This window comes from Parasteatoda tepidariorum, chromosome 8, assembly GCF_043381705.1.
Source record: "Parasteatoda tepidariorum isolate YZ-2023 chromosome 8, CAS_Ptep_4.0, whole genome shotgun sequence".
Classification (NCBI taxonomy): Eukaryota; Metazoa; Arthropoda; class Arachnida; order Araneae; family Theridiidae; genus Parasteatoda; species Parasteatoda tepidariorum.
In genome coordinates, this window is record NC_092211.1 from 75,789,052 (window position 1) to 75,803,088 (window position 14,037).

The window sequence follows — 14,037 nt, forward strand, 5'->3', positions numbered from 1 at the left end:
ATCACAGTTTTATTAAATTTTAATTATTAACACATAATAGTTATATAAGCTAATCATAATACAAAAAAGAAATTGAAGAATATTTATCTTCTAAGATGTATTGATTTTCTCTTTTATGAAATCAACTGCTTCTCTAAAAAGTAAATAAATGAATGAATGAAATAATGTTCAGGATAATAAGCTATATGTGTAATATTGTTTATTATTTTTTACTTCTTAAATTAAGACATTTTCTATTTTATGTCAGCATGGAAAAACAAGATAAACTAAAAAGTAATTTGAATAGCCTTATATAATTTTATGAAAAAAGCATATTCTCATTTCTCATCCAATTATCAAATATTTTGTTCTGGTCGAAAGATTGGAATTGAAATTATTTGTAAGTACTAGTAGTTTATAAAATTTGTAAAAGCCATAGGTTGAATGAGTTTAAAATTGAACAGTAATTCTAAAATCGCTATTGTAAACCAAGAAAAGTTTGTTTCCCTTTTTTATTTATGATACATAAAGAAAATTATGCTGTTGCTCACAATATTATGAAGCCTTAACCTTCATGAATTCCTGGCTACTTTTTTATGATATTTTTAAAAATTAGGATTTTTTTTGATTGACAAACATTAAACAGACATAAAATAATAAGACAATGTTATTAATTTAAATTTTTTAACTAGCAGGGTTAAGAAAACACCTTTTCAAATGAAATAATTATATAAAATATGTTTCCTTTGTATTATCTTTGTTTATTACTATTTTGCATACAAGAAACTTATTTATATTTTCAAAAAATATTGAAAAATTATTTTTGTTTAAAGTAATAGGCATAGTAAATAGCTATTCAGTTTTTTTTAAAAAAATTATGAATCTTGTAGTAATGATATTCTTTATTTGAAGTATTAAACCAAGGAAATAAAAAGTTAAAAATGAAACAAGGATTTAAAAAAAGCTCTTTTTTTTTCTTTTTCTTTTTAAAAAATAACATTTCCTTAAATTCAAAACACAAAAATCAAAATTTCTGTGCAAAAAGAATCATATAGAGGTTGTTTGCATTTTTTTAATTTGATTTGCAGGAGGGTTTTAAAGAAAAAGGACATAAAAATGCAGAGATCCCTTTTAGACTTTTAATTGGAAAGCTTCAATTTTGTCTATTTCAGATAATCATGAATAATTTTAATACTCATTCTAACCCAAAACCTGAAGGCGATAATTCCCTTTATAAAGCTTTTGCATATTTATTTCACAGCAATACAGTGGATACAGCAATACATGGCTAATTTGCTCTGGCTTAGTGTAGGATTTTTTAAAATTTTTTTTGAACTAATGCCTTGCTCATTTTTAGAATTTAATCTGTGGGTGTTATTAAAAAAGAACTCGCTGTTTTAAACAATTATTTTTTTTTTAATTCTGAGTTTTAAACATGCTTAAGACAAATCTTGGACAGAATGTTTTAAAGGTAATTATTAAAATAAGTTTGAAATCTGGGATATAAAGTTTTTATATTGTATTATGTTTATCATAACATTTCTTGTATTTATATTTTAATATTATTAGTTCTTAACAAAACTATATGAAACAGCTTCATATGATTTTCTTGGGAATTCTAATATTGAATGACACAAATTCGTCGTAGTGACTCAAAATCGTTCATGATTCTAATATTTAATCGTTTTAAATTATTGAAACTTTTCACTTCAGTTTCTAAGCATAAAATAATACATTTAAATATTAATTTTCTTACGTTAAAATAACAAAAATACCTTAAGTAATGAAGCTGATTAATAACTTCCTTCAGAAGTTTATTGTTTTCGATGTATGATGTACTAGTTACATCTGTTTGTATCCCAATACTTAGTGTAGCATTGAATGAGCAGGTTCTTGATCTTTCATCTGCCTCTAACATGCTTAACTGAGATGCTGTCAAAGAAAAATCATCATCCAAATTCATGCACTCATCAAAATCTGGAAAAAAAAGGAATTATTTTATTTTTTGTCTTATTCTATTTACAGGGTATCCGTTCACCCGGAAAGTCATGAATTTTGGTATTGAACAAAATTTGTCATGAAATGTCATGATTTTAACTATTTTTTTGAAAAAAAAAAATCACGGAAAGTCATGGATTTAGGCCACCAAAGAATTTTATTTTTAAAATGGAATCCTCCCCCCCTCCCCAATTTCACAGTGTTCCCAATATCTGAATTTGTAACAAAATCCCCACTCAGAGTCATACTTTATTACAATATAAAATGTTTTTATCTTGTCCTTCAAAAATTATGATGTTCTTTCAAAAAATGAAAGAAAAAACATCATTTCTAGAGGGAAGTATTTTTTAAACTTCTGTGATTTCAGAATTATTATTATTTATTTTTTATTTTATCAAATTAAAATTCTAGCTGAAGCAAGCAGAAAAATCAGGAGTATTCCTTTTCTTTCTGCTGAACAAGAAAAGTATCTTTAGAATATAATTCTGCAGAAAAAAATTTTTTTTTTGCTCAGCTATTTTATTGCTTCAACGCTTTCTTTACTCTGTTTTTTAAATTTAAAATCAATAAATATAAAGATGCAGAGTATAACAGTTTTGGTTACACCTATCATTCAAATTAGTGTCATTATAATGCTTTTTAAAATGTATTGTCGGAGAAAATAGTAACTTCGTTAAGTCATGAAAAATTTTTGGAATTAGTCATGGGAAAATCTAAAATGTAACAGATTCCCTGTATTTAATTTTTATTTTAGTATTTGTTTCTTTTAAAATTAAAAGTTTTTTCAAAATTATGGTAGGCTGCAAGTATTTAACATTCAATTATTTTTCCAGTCAGATCTTTAAATAAAGCAGATTTCAACTACTGTAATGAAAAAAAAAAATTCTTTAATTATTACCTGATATTTCTATACATTTTAAAGAGAATTTTCTGAAAATAATAAACAACTTCACTTTTGTCTACTGTCAAATTTTGGAATAAAGTCTAAATTAAATTATTAATAAAGATTTAAATTCAATTCAAATAAGTTATTACTTACCTGTTGAACTACCTGTTACTTTAGCATCAGTTCTATCTGTTTCATATAAAAATTCTTCCCTTTTTGCTCCTGCAGATTCTCCAAAATGTTCATTATCAATGTGGTTATCTTTTTCATTTACCTCAATTTTTTCTTGACTTATATCTGTTTTTTCCTGATTTGCATTACTACTTTCAAAACTATTACCATTAGGATTCTCGTTGAAGGAATGCATTTGTGTTTCTCTAAATTCTTTTGCTTCTCTCTGTGAATTAGCAAACAATGAATCGCTGCAAATGTTATTATCAGCTATTATCCTAGTTTTTTTATTTTGATCTAAATCAGAAAACTTTTTGCAAATTTCTTTTTTCTCATATAATTCTTCATCACTGTTTTTATTAAAATAATCGATGGCTGTTACTAAAGTGAAAGAGTTAACATATTTTAAATTTTCTGTAATTTCATTCATCATATTTTCTTCTTTGGAATTTAATTTGGTTATATTCTTTTGCTTATTCAAGTCAATATTCATTTTATTGCATTCAGTGGAAAATTCAGTGGTTTTATTGGGTTTTATTTGTGGCAAAGTATTCAGCGTTTCAATTACCTCTTTGCTTTCAGAATCTCTGATAACGATTATTTCTTGATTATTTTGATAATTTGCAGTACCTTTTTCTCCACCTTCATTAAGATTTTTGTTGTCAGGAATATCTTTATTGATATTTTTTTCATGGTGGTGCTGGCATTTATTGGAAACTTTTATGCTATCTTCATTTATATTATTGTCTACAGAAATGTCTGTGTTAAGGATTTTTTTCTGATCCTTGTGAGAATTGTCTGCAATTTGCTCTCCATCTTCATTAAGATAATTGTCTTCAGAATCATCTTTGTTAATTTTTTTCTTTTGATCATTGTGATATATTGCTGTAACTGTTGCATGTTTTTGAGTTTGGCAATCATACTGTACATCTTTTTCGTTCAAATTCAGGTGATTTATGTACAAGTTCTCTTCGCTGTCAAAACTTTGTTGCTGATTATGAACACATTCTGCAATTTGGTTCTCTGTTGCTCCCAGATCTACGCAACTGGATTCCAGTTCAGGCGTGTTAGATTGACTATTTCCATTAACTTCAATTTTCTTGATAAGTGCATCATCACCAAAATATGCAGCTTTTATATTCGTTTTATTTTCATCAATAATATCTTCAGGAATTATATTTATCTCAGCACCGCAGTTTGAGGACTCAACTTCCTCTACTTTACAAGAGATCTTCCAATCTTCTAAGTCCAACTCAGAAGGACTGGTAGTTGTGAAATTATGTGTGCTTATATGATTTTTATTTGTGTTACTAGTAGAAGTTGCTTCCTTATTTCCACTGATTTCTAGATAATCAAGAGCACTCATATGCAGAATTCTTAAATCTTTTTTCAATGAATTGGTATTGCCTGTAACTGTTTCAGATTTTAAAGGAACTGTCCATCTGTTACTTATATTCTTTTTCTTTTTAAAATTTGGTTTTGCGAGTTGGTTCACGTCTGCTGATATTGATGTATCTAGATTGCTGAAGCTGAAATTTGGAAAATCATTCTCAACAAGACCCAAAATAGAAGCTAGTAATTTATTATTACAGTTTGCTGCTGCATCTGAGACTGAGAGTTTAGTATTTATTTGTGAAGTTTCATTCTGCGGTAAAATATTAGAATCGTTTTGTAAAATTTCGTCATCAGGAACTTCATTTAATACATCGGCATCATTCACAATTTGTTTATTTCCCTCAGAAGCAATATTGTTTTCAATAAGCGAAAAAAATTTCTCTTTAACCTGCATTTTATACTTAGAATTGTTTACAATCCCATTTATTTGTTGGCGAGAGTGCACCTCATCTTTGCAGCTGTTTTGTTCTATGTTTGAATTACATTTATTTAAATTATTTTGATGATTTAAATGTGTGTCTGGTTCAGTAATTGTTTCAATAACTTTTAGTTCTGTTATTTTTGTTAATGATAAATCAGGTGTATCTTTTTTAATCATTTTGCATGTTTCCTTCTCTCTTTCATCAATGTTTTCTTTTTCGTTAACGAGAATGATTTCTGTGATGGATTCTGTATTATGTTCTGCAAGTTTTTCCTTTACATTTCTTGTAATTTGGTCTTTTTCCCCTTTTAAACTTACCAAGTTATTATTTCTAACATTTATTTCATTTAAATTACAGTTATCATCGTATATGGTACAAATTTTATTTAAGACAACTTCCTGTACTTCTTTTACATCATGTATAACTGGTGCCTCAAAAAACGATTTTGTCATTTCAGCCTTATGTTGGACTGACATATCGTTCTCTTCACAAATTTTACGAATTTCTGCATTTTCTGAATGTGGTGAAATAGATTTTTTGTTGTTTTCAAATTCATTAGTTAACTTATCACGGGAAGAAAATTCTATTTTATCTTGTTTCTTGCTATTACTAGTTTTCTTTTTTAGTGATGAGTTTTGTTGTAAGCGGGAAGAACGTCTTTTTTTATTTGACGAATTAGTATTAATTTCTGAATCAGAGAATTCATTTCCAATTTTTCTTTTCGTTGGAGAACTCTTCAATATTTTATGATTATCTTCAAATGTAGAGCATATACTTTTACTTGTTCTGAGCCTAGTTTCTGTATTAATGTCTCCCATGGCCTAGGCTTTGCGTCTAAGAATGGAAAAAATGTAATTAAATACTTTAACATTTATATTTAGTATGTCAGTTCTATAAAGAGAAATAAGGATTTGAATCTCCTCATTCTGACTTGTTTAATGAAACTTCGTAATCAATGCATTTTGAAGTTTAATTTAAAACTTCAATTTTCTGAAAGAATAACAAAATGAGTTTATTGGACTCTTTTGTAACTCTTTTGAAATTACTTATTAATTAAAAAAAATATGTTTGTAAAAAATATATGTTTGAAAAAAATATTTGTTCTGGGACTTAAGATAATTTGTAAAAAAGGAACCCTAGTGTGAAATTTTTTAAAAAAGAAAGTTTTCACCTAACTATCTATTGCAAATTTGATCGCATTGTATTAGTGAAAAAGTGAGAATTAAAACTCGTATGTTAAAAGTAGTTAATTAAAAAAAACTCTTTTTGTATGGTTACGTATGAGAGTGATTGTTTTGTGTAAACCCCAAATGTTGGTTACTCCGAACGGTAATAAGTTTGTGTAATGCCTATGATGGTTACTCCAAAACCTTTTTCTTCTTTTGGTTTTATAAGATCGGATCGAAGGTCCCCCTCCCCCCCACACACACGGAAAGCAAAGAGCACGTATAATATAAATGGACATAACCAAAATTTTTATTATAAGAAAAATATTTGAGTGTTAATTTTTCCAAAGCCTGAATCCAATTTTATTCTATTATTAAAACAGCTCTTCTGTGATAAAGCAATAAATTATATAATTATTCTAGGGCCGGGATAGCCTGGTCGGTAGGGCGCTGGGCCCATGTCCGAGAGTTCGTGGGTTCGAACCCCGGCGGCCGCACGTCACCATTTTACTACACGGGGAGTCTTCGGTCGGTGTGGTTCGAACAAACTTGGTGACTTATGCACGTTAAATCTGTCGAGTCGCAAAGTCCTCCATGTTCCCATAACAAATCAATGCCTCTGGGGGTACTGAATTGGAGATTGATCGTTCTCTGATTCAGGTCAAAATTACGATGAATGAATGGATGTATGAACGGGTTACACCCTATAAACGAGTGTTACGTATGGGTGTGGCAGAATTCGAATTCTTGGCCATAGATGGCGCCACTGGAAAACAAGAACAATCGCACCCCTCTGCCTTAACAGGCATACGCCAACAACAACATAAAACTATTCTATTTAGTACTTCCTAAGTTAACGTTCCATTGTGTAATTTTAAAACTTGAGCTTGCTTTGAACGGAGCTTAAATAAAGCTGTCCGTAACTTAATTTATTTTTTACTGTTTCAGAGACTTGGGCTTTTTATTACAATATATAATTTAGTCGCTATTTGATTAAAACTTCATCCGCTTCAAAAATATACAAATTTGAAATAACAGTCGACGTGTTTCAAGCACTCAAAAACAAACGCCCATTTACAAGACTTTCCAAACGTGAATGAATGAGAAGAAACATTTGAAATGTAAGGAAAGATGGAAAAGTAATGGAAAGAAAAAGAAGAAAAGAAATAGTAGCTGATAGGGGAATAAAAATGAAAAACAGAACAAGCAAAACCACAGTGTCCGTTTCAAATCAATTTTGTTTCCTCTCATTCACATCTGGCAACAGAAAGAAATGGAACAACAAAGAAATGGGCACCTGTTTTTGAACTCTTCAAACATGTCGACTGTTATTTCCAGTCTGTATATTATTGAAGCGAATGAAATTTTAACCAATATCTTATCGATTTAGTTTCTAGGGATTATTTATTTAACATATATTTAGTTACTTATTTTTCTATTCAAGAAACTTTTAACGCGCAATTTAAAGGTTATCGTATAAATTCTTGTTAAGACATATTATTCTATTCGGCAAATTTATTTCAAATTCTGTCTTTTGTCATTCAAAATGACAGCTTAAAATGGGTGAAAAATGACGTAAAAGAATTTTGTTGTCTAAAGCAAAAGTGTTTTTTTCAACCACGCAATTTTAAATATTTACAAGAAATTCAAGAAGTAAAAATATTAGAAAGCTGAACTTTCGAACAGTCTACTCTGCGAAATCTTAAATTTGAAATTACGTTTTCCATATTCTGTCAAATTCTGCATTTCCCATATTTCAGCAGTTCCATAATATCGTTATGAAAACACGGATCCCATCCTTAGATATCCTAATTATTTTTTTATATTTCGTCAGGCTTAGTTTGTAATACTGATTACGCTACCTATAGTACGTTATCTTTTAATAGTTATAATGCCGTCAAATTGGGCATAGAATAGTCTATTCCGACTATTGTGCCGTTACATTTAATCAGTCTGTGCAACAAATATAACTGCGAGTAATAACTAAGTTCAACAAAGGAAAGGTTAATACTTTTGTGCTTTGTAGACTAAAGCAAAAAACAATGTGAATAAAGCATAAATTGATATACTATAGTTTAGTTTTATACTATAGTTTCAGTTTTATAAACAAAAACCATCTTCAGTGTCTAAACATCAAATGAGTGTAGAGAGGTAAAGAGACAAACACATGTAAAGTGGTTTAACCAATAGGATAAAAAAAAAAAAAAAAGTTCGAACAAGGAAATAACAACCCTCTATATTCTTTGGATAAGAAACAAGCGTTGGGATTTTTGGCGTGAACCCCAGAGTGTAACAGATTAAATTAAAATAGACTTCAGACATTGGGAAACTGTGAGATATTTCGAAGATCATTAACCAATTTATTAAAATTTTTAAAATATATGATGACTCCCAAAAATCAAGTTCGTCCGAACTTAATTTTTGGGAATTTCTCGCTACGTTAAGTGCTTACGTAAGACTTTGAATTCCCTTTTATATTAATGAACTTATTATCTAGGAAACACACAATAAAGATGAAAAATTAATTGAAATAGTGCCCTGTAAAAGAGAAGTAAAAATCATTTTAACAATCAATATTGCAAAAATAACTAAATTCGAAGAAATAATCGTAATTTGTTTCTGGTTTTGCGTGTCATTGTGAATCGCCTTTAGGAAAACTGGTTTTAAAATCGTGTCAAAAAATGATTTGACTTTCGCAAATAATTTTGAATAGATCTGGTTAGAAATACAAAAAAAGTGTGATTTCATAACTAAAAATGAATTACGCTCCGTAGCAAAGCATCATTCTGTTATTCTCTTAACACTTTGACACGGTTTAAAATTTTTAAAATCTAACCCTTTGATCATAAGGGATTAAAAAATGTATCTTTTTTTTAAATTATTTTTTCCTTTTTTAACATTAATTGCTATTAATTACGAAAATGTTTTGTAAATACTTTCTCTATTTTTCATCGAATTCTACGAAAGTAGAGAACGTTATTATATTTTCAACACTCTTACTCATTCACAAGAAATCTAAAAACCGTTATATGCAGACATAAAATTGAAAACAATTAAAAGGATATGATTTTTACTCAATATATACTTATAATGGCGATAATTTTTATAGTTAATAGTATGTTATAGTTAAGTGTGGTTTCATAACTAAATAATAAATTACGCTTCGTAGCAACACAGTGTTCTGTTATTTTTTTTTTAAATACTTTAATACGGTTTAAAATTTTTGAATCCCGACATTTTGATCATGAGGGGTTAGAGATTTTTATAAGTTTTTTTTTTTTTTTTTTTTAGATAAAAATCACTTTCTTTTTAACATAAATTGCAATTAGTTACGAAAACGTTTTGTTAATTATTTCTTTCTCTTTCATCGAATTTTGTATAAATGTTACGTAAATAGAGAATATTATTATATTTTCTACACTCTTACTCGAATTTCAACTAAGACTGAAATTCACAAGAATTTAATGATCATTATATGTAGAAATAAAATCGAAAACAATTTAAAGGATAATGCTTTTTACACAATATGTACTTATAATCGCGATAATTTAAAAATTTATTTGTTTTGGTCTCCCTTAAATATAAAATATTTTTCCCTTTAATAAAACTGAAAAGATAATAAAATTCTGTAGAACTTAACCTGTAAATTAGTATAGCCAAAGTAACTTGTTTAGTAAGGTATTTTTATAAGTTGTAAGTCAGTCGGATCAATAAAGGCGCCGATGAATGAAATGTTTTAAAAAAATGAATTCCATGTGAACATAAAAAAAATTATGGAAACAAAACCATTTATATAATTATCGTTGGAAACTATGGTATAATTATATACTAAGAATTTATTCACATAATTTTTCCGATTTTTTAGAAACTGTACCAAATAATGTTAAAAAAAGTCACTTAGAATTGTTTTAATTTATTTTGAATGCATATTTAAACAAATAAATTTGTTAAAAATACTTACTACTTGTAGTCTAACATTCTAAACATACATATTCGCCAATATTGCATAAGTTACATAATATCGTTTTCGTTACTAAGTTTTGTTTTTATCGCTTGCTAGACGTATAAACCATAAGTTTTATATCTTTCTTTTCATGAAACTTTTAATCAAACTATTAAAATGCAATGAAATATTTAATTTTTAATTTTTCCCTTTTTAAAATTAGCTATAAAACTTTCATCCATTTTTAAACTAATGACGTAAAATTATTTTTATCACAGAAAAAAAGTGCAGTTTTTTAAGCAAACGATCTAATAAGTTTTCGAAATCGTTTTCTCATTATTAACATTTTATAAACTTGAGACTAGGGAAATGGATATGACCTGAAATCTCTTGTTGGAGGTTTTCTTTATGTCTTATATAAAGTTTTTTGAGAACTATTTTTATGGAAAAGTTTACATTTTCAATTTAAAAAAAATCTTTATTTAAAAACTAGAAAACGTAAAATGAAGAATGCTTTTAATTTAAAATAAAAATTGACCCTAAGAATCCTCATATTAAAATGACAAGTTTTCATATTAAATTTTTTTTTTTTCCTTTTAATCTTAAAGTTCTTAATCAAGACGTATAAAACCATTCTGCGTGAAACTATCCTCAAATTAGAAGAAAAACTGTTTACAAGTAAATTTTTTATTATGAAATCATAACACTTACCTGATTTATAAGTCCGGAGAATCCCAAAATAAAATGTTTTCCGATTTAAAAATTTTATTCTCCAATAATACATACATAGATCACTTCATAACTTAAATCATGACTTTTTTCATGCCATAACTTACTATAGAATTTTACAATTGTAAGGTCTCGATATGAACTTATGGATGATCAATTTCTAGTTGAAATTGATCATTCAAAATTAAAAAATACTTACCAAGAAGACATAAAAAAATTTATTAATAATAATCAACACAAATGTACTGTTTTAAGTAAATCTGATGATCCTTTACTGTTGTTTTCCGAATTATATATATTCAGAAATATGTATAATTCGGATTGCTGGTCTCTTGTCGACCCAGCAGTCTAGGCCAATCGCTACCCAGGAGTTATGAACTCAGCATGATACCAGAGGCGTTAAGAAGCCCAGAGTAGTGCTACAAGCAGATTGTCATCAAGGAACCAACAATTATGAGCCAACAATCTGTATGCATCTAGCAGCATCCCTTCAGCTTATTGAAGCATTGCATGAAACGATTGCTTTTGGTGTTCTAAAAACTTTAATGTTGAGAGTAGATTATTTTGTGCTACTAAGTTCAAGTATTTTTCGATTTTAATGTGATAAATGAGTAATTTATTATTGTAATTTGTTTGAGAAGCATCATTTGAGATAATATGCCATTTCATTGAGGTAATTTCACAAAATTATATTTGTTAAGAGAAGAGTTATTATTATTAGACACTGAAATCAAAATCAGAGGTAATCTTAATGCTAATAAGTTGATGACGCGAGACTGAATTTGATGAATCAGAAACATATATTGATCATTGGCGTCTCTTAGAACAGAAACTTATAAAATGTGCAAGCTCTGAGCAAGAAGATTCTGTGTTTGGTGCTTTGTCAAGAAATAAGTCGTTACGTTATCTTAAGATTCAACTTCCAACTTTTAATGGAGATATCATAAACTGGTTAAGTTTTTGGGGATAATTTCAATAAAATAATAAAGACCCAAATTTGGATAATCATACTAAAGTTTCTTATCTATCATAAGCCATGGTAAAAGGAATCATTGATGAGGAGTTTATTTAAAGTTTTCCTCCAATTGGGGGGGGGGCGGGTGGACAGCTATGAAAGAGCTATAGCGCAACTTAAAATTAGAAGAGAAGAGCTATTGGTTAAAGTTTATTCGAGAGATCTATTTTCTCTTGTTTTTCAGAGATATTGCAATCGTGCGTTGGAGACCTTCGGCGTAACCAGAGATGAGATAAGTATGTATCCATGTTATTCTCCCTGATAATTGGAAGAAAAAAAATCTGCGAAAGTTCAAATCAATAATGAGTATTTTTTATAAAAATGGATACATCTTCGAAGCAGAGATATGTTCGGTAAAAAGAGGCGTCCGCTTACCACAAAAAAATTTCAGAATTCTAATGCTGAAAACTATTTTAACTAAATTAATATGTTAGTTTAAAAAAGTACAAAATTAAAAATAAAGAATTATATTAATATTTTTTTTTAAAACTGATAAAATAATAATGAATGAAATTCAAAGATACATGTAGAAAAATGAGGCATATGCTTACTACTCCTCATACTAAATTTGTTTTTAGCAAATGAGTAAAAGCAATATATTATGTTTTTATTATTCTGGTTTGCAGCCTTAACACCTTATACGAGTGTAATAGTTGTTAACAGTAACAGATTACTTTTTTAGAAATTACACTTATTATTTTTATGTTAGGACTAATTATTCTAATGTTGGGACAAATTTCTGATTAAATTAAAGCGTGAGTTTAAATCACGACAATACTTTTAATAAAAAATTGATAAATAAATTTTTCGAAAGCAGTTTCATTTTAAAAAGAAAAATTAATTATTTTTATTTTCACTTAATTCAGCAAAAAACTTACTTGGAACGATTATAATTTTAGTATATAATTTCTTTTATGCTTAATATTGAAAGGAAGCAGTATGAATAAAATAGACTATTGATAACTTTAAAATAAATTAGTTGCTAGAAAGCATGTTTCTCGTTATGGGCCCAATAAATTCCAACCACTCCGGTAAAAGTTCTCTTACCGTCGGGTCAACCATGGGAGGGTTTCGAATTTTTTTCTCAGTGTAAGTTTCATTCATAAGGTTTTTTAGAAAGGTTTTTATTGATAAGGTTTTTCACGATTTAAAATTTCCAGGGTACGGAGACTGAATGATAACATGAAGGACTGCAAAACTACTATATTAATAATCTGTTGAACGCTCATAATATTATAAAATTTCGCACCGAATATCGGAAAGCTTAATAGATTATACTAAGGTAGATCATAATACATAAATTACGTTTATAGCTATTGGGTGATTAAAAATAAAACTTTGAGAATTAAAACATTTTTCATATATACCGTCATTGTTGAATTAATTTTAAAATATTCTTCGTTTCACTGAAGCTACACTAATAAAGCTGTTGAAAATTTAAGTAAACTTTAAGTCTAATATCTCTACCTTATTTTTTAAAAGTTTGATGTTAATCATTCTATTTACGAACAGTCAATCCAAATTTCTGTCAGAAATTTTTATTATATTTGATTTAACAAAATCTAAAAACAAGAACACATGTTTTATTTATTTTTTTAATTTCTATAGGTGAACAATAAATTTTCTTAAACCATATCTTGTGAAATATTTGAACAATTTATATAATTTTTATATTGTTATGCATAAATGTTATTATTCATGGTCGGGTAAAAAATTAAATTTTCACCCGATATGCGGATCCGGCAAAATTTTACGTCCTGCTGGTATTTTTGAAAAAAGGGTAAAAAATAGAAGTATATCAAATTCCAAACTTATGCTAATCCGAATCCCAAAAAAATTCTCGAATCTTATTATAAAGAAATATAAATTATATATCAAATATTAAAGAGTTTTTGAATAATATATTTAAGCATTTATGGTAGTATGGCAAGGAATTTTTTATTACCTGATTGAAAATTTCATTCACTGAGAAATAAACAAATAAGAAGTAACAGTTTACTCGCTTCAAGTGCATGAAAAAGGGCGCCCATTTTCAGGACTTGTCAGACGTGAATGCAGAGAAACAGAACCTGTTTTTTGTTTCTTTACATCCACGTTTGGCAAGTCTTCAAAAGGATGCTTAGGGCCGGGATAGCCTGGTTGGTAGGGAGCTGGGCCCATGTCCAAGAGTTCATGGGTTCGATACCAGGCCTGCCGAAGACTCCCATTGTAGCAGATGGTGACTGATGCACGTTAGATCTGTCAAGTTGCAAAGTCCTCCATGTTCCCATAATAAATCATTAACTCTGGGGGTACTCACCCAGGAGTTTCCTTGTCTGCTGGATTGGTTCAAA

At 28.3% G+C, this 14,037-nt stretch overlaps 1 protein-coding gene across 2 annotated transcripts; it reads right to left on the reverse strand.

Moving 5' to 3' along the window:
* On the reverse strand, positions 1-13,750 carry LOC107449894 (protein PFC0760c). Of its 2 annotated transcripts, XM_016065561.3 has the most exons (4): positions 13,650-13,750; positions 3,017-5,685; positions 1,755-1,956; positions 1-133 (listed from the first exon to the last, which is right to left on the reverse strand). In XM_016065561.3, exons 2-4 carry the CDS (start codon positions 5,667-5,669, stop codon positions 91-93), a joined length of 2,898 nt encoding a protein of 965 aa, XP_015921047.1. In that variant the 5' UTR covers positions 5,670-5,685; positions 13,650-13,750; the 3' UTR covers positions 1-90. The 2 variants fall into 2 exon arrangements, with proteins under 2 accessions (XP_015921047.1, XP_071040345.1); XM_071184244.1 differs by lacking the exon at positions 13,650-13,750 and having other exon boundaries at positions 3,017-7,328.
* Between the last annotated feature and the right edge of the window lie 287 nt (positions 13,751-14,037).

What these genes read in the sequence shown, in the direction of transcription:
- LOC107449894 (XM_016065561.3), bottom strand. Translation starts at nt 5,669, where the DNA reads ATGGGAGACATTAATACAGAAACTAGGCTCAGAACAAGTAAAAGTATA. An exon ending in AGTAACAGGTAGTTCAACAG is followed by an intron (nt 1,957 to 3,016) that starts GTAAGTAATAAC and finishes TTTTTTTTCCAG; the next exon opens with ATTTTGATGAGTGCATGAAT. An exon ending in AATCAGCTTCATTACTTAAG is followed by an intron (nt 134 to 1,754) that starts GTATTTTTGTTA and finishes TTTACTTTTTAG; the next exon opens with AGAAGCAGTTGATTTCATAA.